At 43.3% G+C, this 17,860-nt stretch overlaps 1 protein-coding gene across 2 annotated transcripts; it reads right to left on the bottom strand.

Annotated features, from left to right (window-relative positions):
• Nucleotides 1–23: 23 nt before the first annotated feature.
• Nucleotides 24–13,937, bottom strand: AK3 (adenylate kinase 3). Of its 2 annotated transcripts, none has more exons than XM_075137728.1 (5): nucleotides 13,669–13,937; nucleotides 9,249–9,368; nucleotides 4,075–4,247; nucleotides 1,656–1,774; nucleotides 24–304 (listed from the first exon to the last, which is right to left on the bottom strand). In XM_075137728.1, exons 1-5 carry the CDS (start codon nucleotides 13,814–13,816, stop codon nucleotides 181–183), a joined length of 684 nt encoding a protein of 227 aa, XP_074993829.1. In that variant the 5' UTR covers nucleotides 13,817–13,937; the 3' UTR covers nucleotides 24–180. The 2 variants fall into 2 exon arrangements, with proteins under 2 accessions (XP_074993829.1, XP_074993828.1); XM_075137727.1 differs by lacking the exon at nucleotides 13,669–13,937 and adding an exon at nucleotides 10,054–10,073.
• Between the last annotated feature and the right edge of the window lie 3,923 nt (nucleotides 13,938–17,860).

Below are 17,860 nucleotides of genomic sequence, written 5' to 3' on the forward strand. Positions count from 1 at the left end.
TATTTAATACAAAACATACAGCATTAAAGTGAGAACAAAGTTTATCATAATGTAAGTTAAGGACAACATTAGACTTTAATTATTGATCAGTTTGGTAGACTACGTAGAGAAATCCTTGATTGCTAAATCTCATGTAATCAAGTGTGAGCTATGACAGATGAGCAGAAGTTAGACCTTTTTTCACCTGGGAGTGGCAGCATCTTTCTGGCTCATATCTGGCAACTTGGTTTGGAGGAAAGCATAGATATGTGGCCAGATCTTATTGGTTTCTGTTCCGGAGAAGGACTTCAATAACCCTTTTTCCCTAAGGAAGAAAAAGAAGAAAGCATTACAGAAGTCAAATTGTTTAATTGTTCCAGGATCTCCGCCTCACTTTAAGATTGCCCTGGCAGGAGTGTGCAAATACGCATGTGATTTAACATCAAGAACAGCCATAACGTTGGGAATGCAGGCTGGACATGCATTACTCTGTTCCTCAAACAGTGAGCTATTGGCCACATCAGTTCATAAAACTGACAGCTGTCCACAGAGTACTTAATAACAAACTGTGAAAGGTAAAAAGAAGCAGCAGCAATGCAGTCATACAGCACACGTTATACAGCAGTCATCCAAACAACTGTGACTAACCTAGGTATTGTCAAGTTACACCTCAAGGATCAAAGAAGGTACATCAGAACAAGCAAGTGAACCAGGCACAATCAAGTTATTCTGAATTAGTTCTAGTAGCTAGTTTTATCTGTAAAGTATGTTATTATCAGTAATAATAATAGTTTAGGCCTATGTCTTACTGTGGTGCTTTGAGGCATTTTCACTTCAGAAAGCTACCAAAGTCAGGAAAATCATTGTCAATCCAGAAAAACTCCTTCTTTAAAACTTAACTACCCCAAAGATGGAGCTTCTAGTCTTTTGCTCAACAGTTTTGGTAAAGCATAATGAAGGGTGGTGGATATGGAGATAGAAGGACAGTGACTTCAGCACATTGTCAAAGAGAGTCTGATTTCTTTGTCTAGGCAAGATAAGACTACAAAGCTCTACATGGTGACCTACTATTACCTATATATTAGCAATGTGATATCTGCAGCTTTACATTAAGAGAAACTTTGTGTATAATTTTGGCTCTTAAAGGAACTAATAATTTGTCACCGTTTCACAGTGCAAATGGCAGTATTCTCGAATAGTTGCTTATTCCCAAAGAGTCTTGCTAGCTGAGCCTGTCACAGTCGTGTTCTTAGAACAGCCACTTTTAAATCCTCATTAACAGTTTTTCTATTTGTCACTTCTTGACCCCTTGCCCTTGTTAGGAGGGCTTCTACTTACACATCCTAAATCTTCCAAAAAAAGGAACTGTCTCTGTTACCTTACTAACTGGAGCTATGTTGCTCAGAACAGTACTATAATGTATTGAATAATGCATAGCGCTCTATGTAAAGCTAAATATGGCTACAATGAAAGGCTCTTTTGCTAAGCAGGCTCCTGAAGAGGAGGGAAACACAGTCATTTTACTGGGCTGATTTCTTATTGAGTTGATGAAAGACACACTGCTACTCATACTACGTTCACTGTTGCAATATCTCTGTAACTGAAGAGATCTGGTTTTTGCTATGCTAATGTGGAAGAAGCTTTTAGAATGTGGAAGAACAGATTTTACTACTTACCGATAATATTCTAGAACAGGTTTTGTCTGTGCATCATAAGCTTGCAGCCTCTTGGTAACCGTCTCCGGCTTATCATCATCACGCTGAACAAGTGGCTCTCCAGTAATATCATCAATGCCCTAATCATGGTTAAAAGTAAACACTGGTGTATATTTCTTATTTTTGTTTAAGTACGTTTTGTGTAATTTTCTATTTAAATTATGATCAGTTTCCAGTTAGTCAAGGTGTAGATTTCTGCTTATAAAGAGAATGGAATGTAAGATGTTGACTTTCCAGTAAAACAGTCCATCAGTTAAAAATATGAACAATTTTTGGCAATGAACATCAGGTCATAGTAACTTGACTAATTTGTCCTCTGGAACTCTCGTTGAATATGGGAAATAAGTAGACAAAACCTTCGTATATGAGGAAAAACAATATTGTTGGTAATATATTCCTGCATAACAGGAAACAAGCAAGAGACCAGCTGGACCTTTGTTTGACAATACTGAAATGGGGAAAGGAGTTAATGGCCCTTTGATTTCAAGTCGCAAAATGGAAGAATTATCATTTAGCAACAGCTGTACAAAAAATGGCATAAAAGCCAGCTGAAGTTTGTCTAGGATTCAGTAAATAGAGGTAGGGACCTAATGTGTGAACTGACAGCTCCTACTTTACTGCACATTTCACCTCCAATATACTGAAATGCTGTAAGTGATTATGGAGCTTTTAAGCCTTGAAACCAGCAATGACTGAAGAAATTGTTGACCACTGGCATATCTTCTGAAGGACTAGCTAGTGGCATAAAAGTTGGCTCCTTCTTGGGTGCACTGAATCATTGTGCATCTAAGGACAGAATATGATCCATCACAGATATAAAGGACTTTTTGCTCCTTCATACATATTAATTAAATCCTCAAGAATTTTGATTTTCCCTAAAGACAAGTTTAATCGGACATTTGGAGTGGAAACATGAGTGATCTTACAAGTACAAAGCTAATGAGACCACAAAAATATTGCAGTCAGTTTCAGAAAATCAATAACTCTCAATGTTCAGTAAGCTTCTCTGTTCATGACAGTGTGAAGAAAATCTGTTCCAGAACATCTGTATCATATTAGAGATGGATTTATATGGTCAAACTTACCTTGTTTACATAATACAATCACTTAGAACACTGAAGTGTTTCTTTCTAGCATTTGTGCAAGCAGCCATACTAGTGCCTTCATTGTACCTATCAAATATTGAGCCTTCAGCCTTGCATTAACTCTAAAGCCATAATCTTTTGGTTCTGTTGAGTAAGTAAACATTTTGCAGGTCTATTAGATAACAGAGACAACTGTATTTCAGCTGTTCAGCTCCATTCCATGGTTGCACTTAACTATGCAATCTACTTTACTATGTTGTGATATGCCTTCTAATTAGTGGAAGGTAGGGTGGAGTGTTCCTAATAGCAAAGCTGTTGCAGCTGAAGCCCACTCTTTGGCAGGGCTGATAATTCTCTGTTGCAGTTTGCCTATGCTCTTCTGCAATTAAAAATAGCCATCACTTAAAACACCAGGTTTTAAACGATACAAAGGCAGTGTTTCCAGTTGCTCACTTCCAGTGCTTACCTGCTATTTCAGCTGGCCTCTTTTCCTGCAACACTGAAATCCAAAAACTACAAGGCCTGCTATGCTTCTGGTGTAACTTAATAGAGCTTCCCGGTGAAATGTGATGCCACAACAGGTAAGCTATTTAGAGTTAAGGATGCAATACAGCTTAAGCTGAGTTGCACTAAGGCTAATCCAAGTTCCTCAAAAATCTCAAGGTAACAATGTACAATCATTATCTTCAAGTTTACTATTCCTCCTGAGGATATCTCAAGCCATAACCTCTTCGATCTCTTGAGAAGCTTCCCTGACCGGCAAGTTTCTACATCTAATTTTGCAATATGACAACTGTTCCCGTGAAAATACCCATCCTGGTTAAATATAAACACAGGGAAAGCATTAAGTGGATTCCTCTGACTGATGATTCGGTCTATTTTCCTAGATACAAAGAATAAGTCCTCTGGAGGAAGGAAAAGGAAACTGCATTTTGGACTGTACAGGCTGCAGACTTGCAGAACAGGCTAAGAACATGCCCAACTCCTATGCCAGTGTGCAAGAAAGAGGGTATTCCAGATCAGTGAACAGCTTTAACAAGAGCTTACAAAACACCATGGTGTTTCATTCTGCAGGGGACAAACACATTGTCCATCAGCTTGAGCTTCTACCAGGTCACTAACATACCCTCAGAGGCAGGATGTTACCAGAAACGTTCTGTGCTCATAAGAGATGAAATGAGCCTTTTTCTTCTGAGCTACTGTGTTTTGCAACAACATACGCAAACAGTATTTTACTGCAAGTACGAAATGCAATGCAACGTTTATTAGCGCCAACACCAACATGTATTGCTTACCTGCACTTTGGGAGGACTGAATTCAAGATTGTAGACTCTGCCACTAGCAGGGTGGATCCAACGTGCTGTGAGCCGACATTTTATGGTCTCAAATGGCACATCTAAGTCAATCACAGTGTCTATCTGACATTCTTTATCCAGGGCTTCTGCCTGAGCAACCGTTCTGGGGAAACCTTTTTAAAGGAAACAACTCCATAAAAATCCAAAGGCAGAATTATAGTGAGAATTACCTGGATTCAGTCATTAGAGAAAATAATTGTCAGACAGCGGGGAAAAAAAAAAGCATCGTCATACTGTAAAAGTTGAAGAGACATCACATTTTCTAAGTATTTTTCAATATGTTACGGCACTTTAACTTGTTAAATGCCTCCCTGTTTCCATTTCCTCATTTCAGTTACTCATCTTCCCAAAAGTCTAACAAGTAAATGCAAAAAGATGCCATACTCATATGTACTACATACCGCTATATTGAATAAAAGCATTGTATACACATTTTGAAGAATAAAAGCTACAGGCAGTTCACCAGAGGTCTGGAACAACCTAGAAACATTTGTGACAACGCTTATTTCCACAGTTGTAAGTAAGTCTGGCTTAAGGAGGTGACCATTACAAACATACTTCATTCAGTTGCAGTAAGCCAAATATATCTACCAGAGGCAGTCCAGGATTAATTTTACATAAAAGAGTAGCTTTAGAAAGAGTTCTGGGAAGTCTAGTGTATCAAACTATCCTCAGGGATGGTGACTGTGAGAACACTCAGGCTGAACAGGAATCTGTCTCTTCACTTAAAAGACACTGCATTTTGCCCCATGAACTCTATGGCTCCAGTAGCGTGCTTTCAAAGGCACATGTTACTACTAGAAAAATTTAGTGGAATTTACGAAGAAGGGAGGGAAACAGAGAACGAGAAAACCAAGGTCTCCACAAAGAATTTAAAATGAAAGATTGACCACAAGAACTTCAGCAGTCAAAGCTACTGCAGAACATGCTATTGTGCCACAGATTCACTGGAATAATACCTCTACCCACAAAGCTCTTGCACAGCATCATGTTATTCAGTAGCTTGTAATTTTCATCATGCTACATAAGTAAACTTCTCCATAAAGGCAAGTACTGATAGGTACAAACTTAAGAAACTCTTCTTGGCATAACATTGGTTGATGAGTCCATTGCCTGAGTAAAGAACCAGCCAAGAACTAGCCTTACAACAGAAAAAAATAAAAAAATTATGGTGTTAAGGGAGACAGTCCTGAAGGGCAAAGGGGTCCAGGAAGGCTGGACGTTCTTCAAGAAGGAAGTCTTAAAGGCGCAGGAGCGGGCTGTCCCCATGTGCCCCAAGAAGAACGGGCGGGGAAGGCGACCGGCCTGGCTGAACGGGGAGCTCTGGCTGGGACTCAGGGAAAAAAGGAGAGTTTATCACTTGTGGAGGAAGGGTCAGGCAACTCAGGAAGAGTACAGGGATCTCGTTAGGTCGTGCAGAGAGGAAATTAGAAAGGCAAAAGCCCGGCTAGAACTCAACCTGGCCACTGTCGTGAGAGACAACAAAAAATGCTTTTATAAGTATGTTAATGACAAAAGGAGAGCCAAGGAGAATCTCCATCCTCTATTGGATGCGGGGGGGAACGTTGCCACCAAGGACGAGGAAAAGGCTGAGGTACTCAACGCCTTCTTTGCCTCAGTCTTTAGTAGTCAGAGTGGTTATCCTCAGGGTACTCAGCCCCCTGAGCTGGAAGACAGGGACGACGAGCAGGATAAACCCCCCATCATCCAAGAGGATGAAGTTCATGACCTGCTATGCCACCTGGACGTTCACAAGTCTATGGGGCCGGATGGGATCCACCCGAGGGTACTGAGGGAGCTGGCAGAGGAGCTTGCCGAGCCGCTCTCCATCATTTACCAGCAGTCCTGGTTAACTGGGGAGGTCCCGGACGATTGGAGGCTCGCCAGTGTGACGCCCATCTACAAGAAGGGCCGGAGGGAGGATCCGGGGAACTACAGGCTGGTCAGCCTGACCTCGGTGCCAGGGAAGATCATGGAGCGGTTGGTTTTAAGGGTGCTCACGAGCCATGTCCGGGACAACCAGGGGATCAGGCCCAGCCAGCACGGGTTCATGGAAGGCAGGTCCTGCTTGACCAACCTGATCTCCTTCTATGACCAGGTGACCCGCCTCGTGGATGAGGGAAAGGCTGTGGATGTGGTCTACTTGGACTTCAGTAAGGCCTTTGACACTGTCTCCCACAGCATCTCCTAGAGAAGCTGGCGGCTCACGGCCTAGACAGGTGCACTCTTCGCTGGGTAAAAAACTGGCTGGACGGCCGAGCCCAGAGAGTTGTGGTCAACGGAGTTAAATCCAGTTGGCGGCCGGTCACGAGCGGTGTTCCCCAGGGCTCAATACTGGGGCCGGTCCTGTTCAATATCTTCATCAATGATCTGGACGAGGGGATCGAGTGCTCCCTCAGTAAGTTTGCAGACGACACCAAGTTGGCCGGGAGTGTTGATCTGCTCGAGGGTAGGAAGGCTCTGCAGAGGGACCTGGACAGGCTGGATCGATGGGCCGAGGCCAACTGTATGAGGTTCAACAAGGCCAAGTGCCGGGTCCTGCACTTCGGCCACAACAACCCCAGGCAACGCTACAGGCTTGGGCAAGAGTGGCTGGAAAGCTGCCCAGAGGAAAAGGACCTGGGGGTGCTGATTGACAGCCGGCTGAACATGAGCCGGCAGTGTGCCCAGGTGGCCAAGAAGGCCAACGGCATCCTGGCCTGTATCAGAAATAGTGTGGCCAGCAGGAGTAGGGAGGTGATCGTGCCCCTGTACTCGGCACTGGTGAGGCCACACCTCGAATACTGTGTTCAGTTTTGGGCCCCTCACTACAAGAAGGACATGAAGGTGCTGGAGCGTGTCCAGAGGAGGGCAACGAAGCTGGTGAAGGGCCTGGAGCACAAGTCTTATGAGGAGCGGCTGAGGGAACTGGGGTTGTTTAGCCTGGAGAAGAGGAGGCTGAGGGGAGACCTCATCGCGCTCTACAACTACCTGAAAGGAGGTTGTAGCGAGGTGGGTGTTGGTCTCTTCTGCCAAGTAACTAGCGATAGGACAAGAGGAAATGGCCTCAAGTTGCGCCAAGGGAGGTTTAGATTGAACATTAGGAAAAATTTCTTTACTGAAAGAGTGGTCAGGCCTTGGAACAGGCTGCCCAGGGAAGTGGTGGAGTCACCATCCCTGGAGGTATTTAAAAGACGTGTAGATGAGGCCCTTAGGGACATGGTGTAGTGGACATGGTGTGTTGGGTTGACGGTTGGACACGATGATCTTAGAGGTCTTTTCCAACCTTAATGATTCTATGATTCTATGATGCAGCTGGTTTGCATCACAGCCATAGCTGCCCTCATCCTATTTCTTTCACGTTCACATTATCTCATGGAAGTGTTTCTAAATGTTAAGAGTAGAGGGAAAGCCAGGACTCCAGCACTGCTGTTTTTTCTTACTATTGACAAGCTAGTCAGCCACCACACATCTTAGGAAAATGAGTCTGCTTTGGGACTTAGTAATGAGAAACTTCCTCAACAAATTAAAGTGCCTTTACAAAAGCATTTCCTTGAAAATGAAGCAGCATTTGCTGCATACAGTCTTTTCTCGATACAGAAAAAAAGTATCTACAAGATGTGATGAATTATGAAGAATCCAGGAACACACAGAAAGGTGCCCTGACTATACAGCCCTAAATCTAGGCAGATCACACCCACAACTCAGACTGCTACATCTGCTACGACTCTAGAACCCACCAACCCATTGTAAGGCAGTGGAAATGGCATTTGGCTAAGTGAGCATACAAGCAGCTCAGCAACTCTATTTAGTTTGACCTCAGCTATTTGTTCTTAGTTGCAGCTATCAAACTAAAGATTTTCTGGTTAACATATTTCAACAGAACAGTATTGCTCCTACAGAGCCCATTATGCCAGAGCTAACCCTAGCGTAATTCACTGAGTCTCATTACAGATGCTGATGTAGACAAAATTTCTGCTCCAAAAGTTTAAAGAAGGCAGGACGTTAACATGCAGCAGAAATGGATTTATTCTCTTACGGTCTCCATACCATCCTGCTGTTAAGAGTTGCCGGTGTGCCCAGCTAAACTGCTACACATCCAGATCCACAAGGCTGGAACTGTGTGTACACAGGACCTGGAACTAAAGAAAAAAAACCATCTGCAGCTCTTTCCTTTATTGATTAGGTTTCATTGTGCTGTTCACTGTGGGAATTAAGCCTTTGTCTTCACTAAGGAGGAACATAACTGTGACTAAAGCCACCAGAACAGATCACTGTACCAGAAGCAATTATATTAAAGCACTAAGGGACAGAGAGCACTGTGGATTTTTCACTCCCTCTAAATAAAAAGCTACACCAACAACTTTTTAGTTTTATCTACTGAGACAGGTTGTGACTAGAATCCAAAACCACACACATCCAGCCTAGACACTATCTGTGTGCTGCGCATCCAACCCATGGGCTGGGGTAACAAGAGCCATTCAGTTCATGAAGACAATGGCAAATGCATTTTCTCTCTACCATGAATACTGAAGCAATGAGCTTACGCTGCAGAATTGCAGAACAATTCACTCTAGAGAACAGAATCAAAGAGCAAATGAGAGAGACCTTTTAGAGCACTTAAGACGTGTTTTTGTTAGTGATTTATTACACACTGCTGCAGTACTTGCTTTCCATACTTATCGTGTTGCTGCATCACATACCTACCTTTCTATTTAAATAATTCCTCAACCCCATTGTTCAAAAGTGTTCCATTCCCCAAGGACTTTAACATGAAAAGGCTTTAAAAAACCAAACTTCTGAATGCTTATTTTAAAGGGGAAATAAAGCATAAGAATTACCAGAATTGCCAGTTTTGAAATTTTACTGGTGTGTTGAACTACCCTTTTCGACATGAATTAAACATCCCTGTATCGCTCGGAAGGCGGGATGCACCCAAAATATTTTACAACCAAAGAAACTGGGGCAGACTAGCTGCTGAAGGTTTCACAACAGGCTGGCAACAAATAGTCTCTAGTTACTACAACTCGAGGATGGCGACTGGAGTGTAGCTACCCACAAGTGACCAAAGCACTCCAAGCTTTCCACCACAGATTTTCTCTCCACATATAGTGATATCCAATATGCTAACTTACCATCCAATAGCCAGTTGTACCGATCTAAACCTTTTAGCTCATTCAGCATTAGTCGTGTCATGATGTCATCTGGAATAAGCACTCCTTGATCAATGTAGGACTTGGCAAGGATTCCAACTTCTGCGAAAGTAAGAGAAGTCACATTACACTATCTCTGACCTCCAGCAAGCCAAAAAAAGCCCACAAGCCTGCAAAAAATTTGTTTTGATGGTGCAGAACAGTACAGTTGTAAACAAGACAGACAGTATGCTTGCTGAAATTCAAAAGCAGATGATCAGTTAGGAACTGATCATGCAAATATGTATCAGATTAATTTGATCGGTCTGTAGTTCCACGGATGGCAACAGGCCATTCAGCACACCTCTAACCCCACACGCTCCAAATAATTCTACTAGTAAGTATTGGAAATACTAGGTTCCAAAAACTAAAATCAGGAGAGGCCATTAGGTAAAAAAGAGTCTTCAAAGGAAGAAATGTAAAGGACACAAGTTCATTAAGATATCAGCCCTCAGATTTCCTGTCAAGAAAGTGGCTAGTTATTAACTATTGACCTCACTACGAAGAGAAACATCTTTGGTATTTAAGAGAGCAGTGTGCAGCGGGACACGCTTGCCAGATATATATTTTTATGATTACTAGAGTTACAAGAGGATGTTTATAGATGTTGTAAACTATTTATGGGAGCACACAGACACTAGTATTTTCCCATGGAACTGACTAACCTTTAATACCTGTCATTTAGCCCACTGGCTCGCTAAAATGCCATCTACACATCACAGTTCCGGACATCACACCGTGTTCCTACCTGACAGGTGGTAGCATGCTGTAGTTCACCCAAATCATGGGTATAGCCCGGAAGAAATTCATTTGCCTGGGTTGTGTCCCAGGCACAAAGTCTCTGTTTATAAAACAATTACCCAATTACATAAGGCACCCAGAATAGCAGCTAGATTGGTTTTACTGTGGACCTGCAAAAGCCTTTATTTGCAGCCAATTCAGATCTTGTTACAGTAAACTAAACAGAAGAGAAAATGGGATGGACTGACATACCAACACAAGATATAACCACTTCCAGCAGAAAGCATTGAAGAATGCCAGCCCCATCACTTGAAGCAGTATTGGAACGTGCAATAGTACAGAGGCCCTTCTTCAGACAAGGCAACTGAAAAGCAATAGATGCCCTCAAGTAACGCAAACAGTAGCTTTGGTGCTGGAAAAAAAGAAGTAATAAAGGGACAATTTCCCCTTATTGGGTGTTCACATCTATAGTCAGGCTTTGAAAAGTTTGAAGACCATTTAGAAATAGGCACTGTGCACCTTGGTCAGACTTCAGATAATCCTCACAATGTGGAAAAGAGTCAGACTCCGGTGCTTGAGTCCTCCAGCATATCACAAACTGGAAAGAAGGTGACAGTCTGCCTGGGTACAAACTGTCTACTCCTTTCCCTAGCTCCCTTCTTCGAGGACAGTAAGCCATACCTCTTTTATTATTCTAGTGCACTTTGAACTGTGTACCCCACAAAAGTAGGCTGGGAGGAGGAATGAATTACATCTAGATAGTTTAATGTATACTTGATGCTTGGATCTGTTACTGATTTACGCTGCAGCATTGCTCTAGCCACAATGACCTAAGAATATGCACAAGGCAAGGTTGAGAGAACGATACTAACATACTTTGGAAAGACAGATGATGTTTTGGGCCCAGAGAGGTTTAGAGTACCGCAAGCTGTAAGGTCCTATTACTAGACCAACACAGCTGGAAACATGCTGCCTCTCTCTACAAACCCCAGGTCATTTAGAAAGTCACTATTACAGAATTAAAAAATAGGCACAACTGTTCCCAAATAGTTATATGTTAGGACAAAAAGTTTGTATACTAGACCATCGATTCTTGCCCCCTCCCCCCCATTGTTGGGGGTGGGATTTCGTGAGGTTTTGTTGTTTTAATTTCGTTCTGTTTTTTTTTGCCTTGGGTCTGAAACCACAACAGGCATGGCAGTCTTTGGAATTAAAGGCAACACAGGTTTCTTTCCTGTCTAGATGACAACAGGTATCCATGTTTTCATGGTTTTGCAAAAGATTGGCATGTCCTAACCACATTACGGCAAACAAGCTCTAGCCATATTCAGACAACAGGTTGCTTAGCTCTAGAGAGGTGGTCACAGACTCTCCACGCTCCAGCAGAACTGCAGTAATAACTGCAAATTGCTAAGGGCACTCACATGTTCAACAGGACTGTTCAACAGTCAAAGTCCATTTTCACAAGTCAGCAAATGCCAGAAATGGCATCATATAACTATTATTAATATTTAATTGTCCAAGTGTTTTAACTGCCCAACTTAGCGTAACACAGCTCCCAAAGAACTAAGAATTGCAGGACTCTTCTATTATGATCAAAACTCATAAATTCTTTGCCTTGACTAAACTTGTCAAAGCTGAGTTGCCTCTCAGTTCCTCTCCCTCCTTCAGTGTGCTACTTACTCCTGCTACCTCAGTATTCATCTCAATCCTTTGGAGACCATTTCTGCAACGAGTGACTCACTTTTGATAAAATTAAAACAGAGCTTCAATCGGGTTAATTAGCAAATGAAAAACTCTGTAGCAGATTCCTGTAAGTTCTACACTAGCTAATTCGGAGCAAACTGCATCATCTCTTACATCCACTGGCTTCTCTCCTCACATTCAGGGTTTTAATGTGTCTGCTACACTTTCATTTCACATCTTGGTTCTCCTTCACATTCTTTCATCTGTCCAACCCACCTAGAACACTTTGCCAAATCACTTTTCTTTCCACTACTTCATGGCTCCCTCCTCAAATCAAGCAATGGGGTATTTCCACTTGCAATTTCCACTTCTCACACACCCTTCAGCTTCATTATGGTGCTCTTTGATCTTGCTTCCAAGACACATTGAAAGAACACAAAACCTAAAGTATTTAGTAAATAACATATTTCCTTCATCTTCTGGAACACCTCCCTTTCTCACTAGGTCTAAATTACATTGGAAGTTCATAACAGCAACAATTTTGGTTTTGTGATCCTCTGTAAATAAAAATTTACGCTTGTGCAACCAAACAGACAGAAAAAGCATGAATGTGATCAGATATGCCTGCACAGGTGGTGCTCCTGGCAAATGTTTAACTGGTAGATATCGACTGTAGTAAAGCCAGTCAACTAAGGCAAAGTCATTGTTCTTACAGAGCAAACAGAATTAGTGTGAAAAGAGATGTGGAAATCACATCACATCACAATTGATTTCATAATACAGGTAATCTTTCACCCTCAAACATGTTTATAAGCTTCCAAAACCAAGACTGCCAATTATTTAGCCATAATATTGCAGTGATACTTCCAAGTCAATGCAGTTCTCTGCAGCTTCAAAGTGCTAGAAATAACAATACTCTCACTTCATCACATGCAACCTGAAATGGTTCTTACAAGGTTTTCGACCCCACTGTGAAGAAAAGCAGATGTGGAAGTCAGGAGGGGATCTTTCATCATTGCAAAAATCCACTGGAGAGAGGGGTTGTGGCATCTCAACGGAGAGCCAGAGATCAAGCTAGGACTGTATAGTAAGTATAATGCACACCATTACCTAATACAAGCAACTCTGTGTGCAGAGCCATAGTGAAACCTAAGCAAGGTATGAACTTGTTGTAAGATAATAATAATTTAAAAAGCAGAAAGTAAGCATTTTGAAAACTTTGCCCGTTGTTTTTGGAAAGCACCACTACAGTTAGGCCTTCTAATTTTGGAATAGCTGGGAATTCTAGGTGTCTCTACTTCTAGCCATCTAATGAAGATCTGAAAAAGTCTGATCACCCAGAGCTCCTCCTCCTGTCCCGTCTGTTAAAAACATGAATGTTTTTCCCTTTCAAGATGTTTCAGCTGGAAGACTATCAGAAACACCTACAAAAAACCCTGGGTGCTTACGAAAAGCACCAAGACAAGGAAACAACTAAGTGTTACAAAACAAGGAAAACGGGATAAGCCCCAGATATGCCCTGTTCACGCTTACAAAGAAGGACGCCAAGTGACAGTTTTTAGTGGATCCTCGGCTGAAGCCTTGAGGCCCACTTCGGTGGCCCCTGGCTTCCAGGAAGAGCTGCGTGAAGACGCCCGAGCTCCGGGAGCGGCAGGAGCACATGGGGAGTGAGGAGCAGCAAACTCCCTTCAAGAAATCCCCAAGGGGCTTCGCGGACGGGGAGCAGTGGGTGGGTGGGAGAAGGGGAAGGACCGTCCCTCCGCGGCGGAGCGGGGCTGTGTCACGCAGGAGCTTCCTACAGGGCTGCGTGGGGCCGGTTCCCGCGGGGGGAGGGGGGGAGCGCGGCGGGGACGATCCAGGGCGGGCGGCCGCCCGCCCCGGATCGTCTCCGCCGCCCCCCCGCCCCCCCCCCGCTCTGGACCATCCCCATTCCCACCTGTCTTCTTCTGCATGTTGTCCCTCAGCAGGTCGCCGCTGGAGAGGTGCTTCATCCCGAAGTGTTTGATAATCCGAGCGGAGATGGTGCCTTTCCCGGAGCCCGGGGGCCCCATGATGACGGCGCGCAGCAGCGGCCGCACCACCATGCTGCTGCGGCGGGCAGGGGACGGGCAGGGGCTGGCGGAGCTGGGGAGGAGCACCGCCTTCCCGGGGAGCGCCGCCTCGGCCGCCTTCCCTAGGACCGGGGCGGGCGGGAGGATTGCAGCAGGGGGGGTGGGAAGCCGAGGCCGGTCCTCCCAAGGAAAAAGCGTGGCAGCTTTTCTAGCTGTCAATCAGGGGCAGGAAGGAAAGATCCTTTACGTATAAGCACGGGGGGGGGGGGATGGGGGAGGCAGTCTGCAAAAACAAAGCGCATTTTAGAAAGTAAAACATGAGCGAGCATTAGGGCATCACTGCCCTAACTGGCCCTGACCAACCTCCCCGCACCCCTCCGCCCCATTTCGGCTGCCCCCGGAGCTCTCAGTCCCTGCCCCGGCCTGTTTCCACTCTCGGTCCTGAACTATCGTGAGGCTGACCTGGGACATCGCTCGTTACCTGGCTGTCACCTGATGTTGACGCATCCCGTTGCTGTCACTGCCCTGCTCAGGTGCCCTGAGGCGGTGACTGTGAATGAGGGCGCTGACCCTGCAGTGCTCAGCTCCCGGCTCATCCACCCCCCTGCAGCAGTTGCTGGTCTCTGACAAATAAGCTCCAACTGTATGGTAGCAGGCAGCTACATTTTTAAAAAGCTGTGTCTGGGCTTTGTTTAAGACACTTGAATGTGAACTGCTGCAGGTTGGCCCTGTTTTGAGCAATGTTTTTCTAAATGACATCCAGAGGTCCCTTCCCACAGATACGATTCAGTGATTCTCAGCTACAGCAGAACACAGTGTTTTCACCAAAACAGAAGATTGTACCACTTACTGAGTGTCCACTGTCATGTCCAGAGCAGGAGGAGTGAGCCTTCCTGCTAAAGGTTCTGGAGATGCTGATGGATCTCAACCACTGTGAGCTAGAAGGCCTGCAGTGAAAAGGGATGTCACAGAAAGCAGAGCTAAAGCCAAAACATTAATGAAATTCAGCTTTCTGTTTTAAAACCTTGTTTAATTTCAATAGTTTTACAAAAGATTTGCAACAGCAACAAGAAAACATTCAAATGGATGTGTGGTACTTAACAACAATAAGAAAATGGGAATATAGCCCAAAAACTGCCCAGTCAACAAAATAAATTGCCTTAACAATTAAGTAGGAAGGCACTGGCTTAGCACAGAAATCTTAGTACGAGCATAAATCTTGTTACACAGAGCAATGTGAACCTCCATAACCAAACCTAGTAATACCTTTATTCTAGAATGCAGTAGGACAGAAAGAATGAAACATTCAGGGCTTTATGAATGTTCCCAGGGCAACATCTCAGTCTGCCAAAGCACCACAGTCTTAAACAAAATTTGGTGACAAAAAGCCATTTACATGTTAGAAGCCATGCTGTTCCTTTTAAGCTCCACACTTCACAGACTTCTGAAAGGTGGAAGTCCACAAAATGTGTAGACAACACCTGAGTGTTCCTAAAGCAAATCTGTGGAAAATGGAAGGTATTATATGAAATAAAAATGCAACAAATAACTAGATTTGTCAGAGAGATCGTTAACACTTACCTCCAAAGTCACCGTATATAAAAAGCAGAAATAATTTACCTGCCTGTTAAAGAGGGGACATGAGGTTCAGCCTCTCTACAAGCACTATTGAGCAGCTCAGAAAAACTCCACAGAGAACTAGTAAAATAATCCCACTGTTGAAGACTACTTAGAAACCTGTCTGAACTTCATAAAGGATACACAAAGAAGGGGTGGAAGTGGATAGAAAGGCACTTCTCGCATGCACACACACATGCTCTTACTAACATATGGCCTTTGCAGAACAAAAATGGGTACTTATATTATAAAAATTATGTAGCAAAATAAATGATTGTTTCCCTCTCCATGTCTATCTTTGCTGGAGTCCAAACCTTGTCCCAGTGGTTTTGTGCAATAGTTGTGACATATTCAGAAGAGGAAAAGGAAATCATGGGAGGATTTGCAATACTGAAATAGGTCATCGGTTCATTCGTTTGTATACAATGTTTTACACAGCTATTCTGTATTTAAAAACATGCGGGTGATTTTTTCTGCAGCTGTCATTTTGATGTTTGGAACATGACATTTGATTATCTTCATTCAGACATAATTATTCATGTCTTAGCACAGTACCCAATGTTTAATTAAGACAACTTGCATTGTATTCTGAATTAACCTTTTTCTGCGTACAGACCAGATGCCTTATTCACACATGTAGCATATAGTATAAGCTAAAATCCTAACTTTTGCTCAGTGAGCTTACTGAAGTTGCCCTCATGGTGGCTGGACAGTAATCAAAATCTTGTTTCAAACAAGTCCAAATGTTCTTTCCAACAGAGAGTCTTTCAGATTTCTCAGCATTTTCTCAAGCATAAGAAATTCTTTAAAGAGGCTTGTTAAGACTTAAGTTGTTGAAAGAGTTCCTGTCATGTCTTCTGCCTGGCGGTCTAAATGCTTTCTTTAGAGTTTGGTACAGAATTCCTTCAGTACTGTCAGGTAACTACTTCTCAAGTGTTCTATTTTATACCAAAATGGTTTCTTATATGAGAAAGAAGTTACAGTATTATACTGACTTTGGTAGGGCTTCTGACATGATCTCCCGCATAATTTTTGTACCTCATCTGGGTGGATGGGCGGACAATTAGATGGGTGAAAAAACAGCTGGAATCAAGGTCAAACTGTAGCGGTTGAAGTTTGTACCCTACCGGGAAGCTATTAACGAGTGTAGTTTGTCAGGGTCTACCCTGGGACCTTGTCCTGTTCAGTATCTGTAAATAACCCCGGGAAGGAGACAGAGTGCACCCTCATCAGCTTTGCAGGTAACACCAAACCATGAGACCTCAGGGGACAGGCCCAAGGGCAGGGATGCAGTTCAGCAGGATCAGGTGGGGAAATGGACCAAGCAGGAACCTGACAAAATTCGACAAAGGCCGGTGCGAAGTCCTGCACCCAGGGCGCACTAACTATTTGCAACAGTACAGGCTGGGGACTGACCAGCCAGGTAGCAAGTCTGCTGAAAAAGTCTGGGAGGCACGGGTGGGCAGCACGCTAAGCACAACCCAGCGCAAGCCCTGGCAGCAAAGGCAGCCAGTAACATCCTGGGCTATACTAACAGGAGGGTAGCCACTACGTCAGGGGAAACAATTATCCAACAATTATCCAAATAACTTCACCTGGAGTTATCTTTGTATGCTGGCTAACACGTTTTTACATGTTGCTTTTTCTTCACTAGTCTGCAGCTCCACATTGCATCTGAGTTTACTATATACAGTGTCTTCCACATATATTATTAGATAGTTTCTTTGTCTTCTTTGCTACCCCTAAAAAGACTTGTGTCCAGCTCCAGGTCTGCATTTGTCTAACCGACCACTGGTGAATTGTTTGTAGCTGCAAGGTCTCCAGTGCCAACCCTGTGCTCCATCTCTTATCATCCCATGTACGCTGTATCCCAAGTCCTCACTTCTCAAGGCTCTGGTATTTTACCAGACCTGCATTTCTCTACATTACCTTATCATATTAGAGTCATAAATATCATTCTACACAGCACAACTGCTTGTTAGTATTACCTATTTAAAACTACCATGCAAAAAAGAAAAATAAATTAGCTATAGAAAACTCGTCAACTGGAGAAACTGCTGTCACAGTTAAATGAAGCAAAGCAAAGCTGCAAGCAGACCAAAAAATGTTCAGACAGAGCAAGTCTGACAAGCTCCAGTCCTGAGGCCTCGGAAACTCAGTACGAGGCTTATGGCCTGTTACGAGCAATGGCAACACTTTATTACAGGGCTGCACAGTTACAAGTTAATAATGATCAAATACAGTATTTTAGTTGTTTGCAAAACATTTCTGTCTTCCCAGTCTTTTTTTTTTGAGATATATTTATAGTCTGTAATGAAGGAGTCCTGCTTTAATCCTATAAAAAGCACTCATCGCAGATTGTTTAGACAAATCTCAAAAAACAGCTAATAGCAAAAGATAGTAAATTAATGTAAAACAGAGGTTACATAGCTGTGTTTCTAAGCCTGTGTGAAAATACTT

This window comes from Calonectris borealis, chromosome Z (genome assembly GCF_964195595.1).
Source record: "Calonectris borealis chromosome Z, bCalBor7.hap1.2, whole genome shotgun sequence".
NCBI lineage: Eukaryota > Metazoa > Chordata > Aves > Procellariiformes > Procellariidae > Calonectris > Calonectris borealis.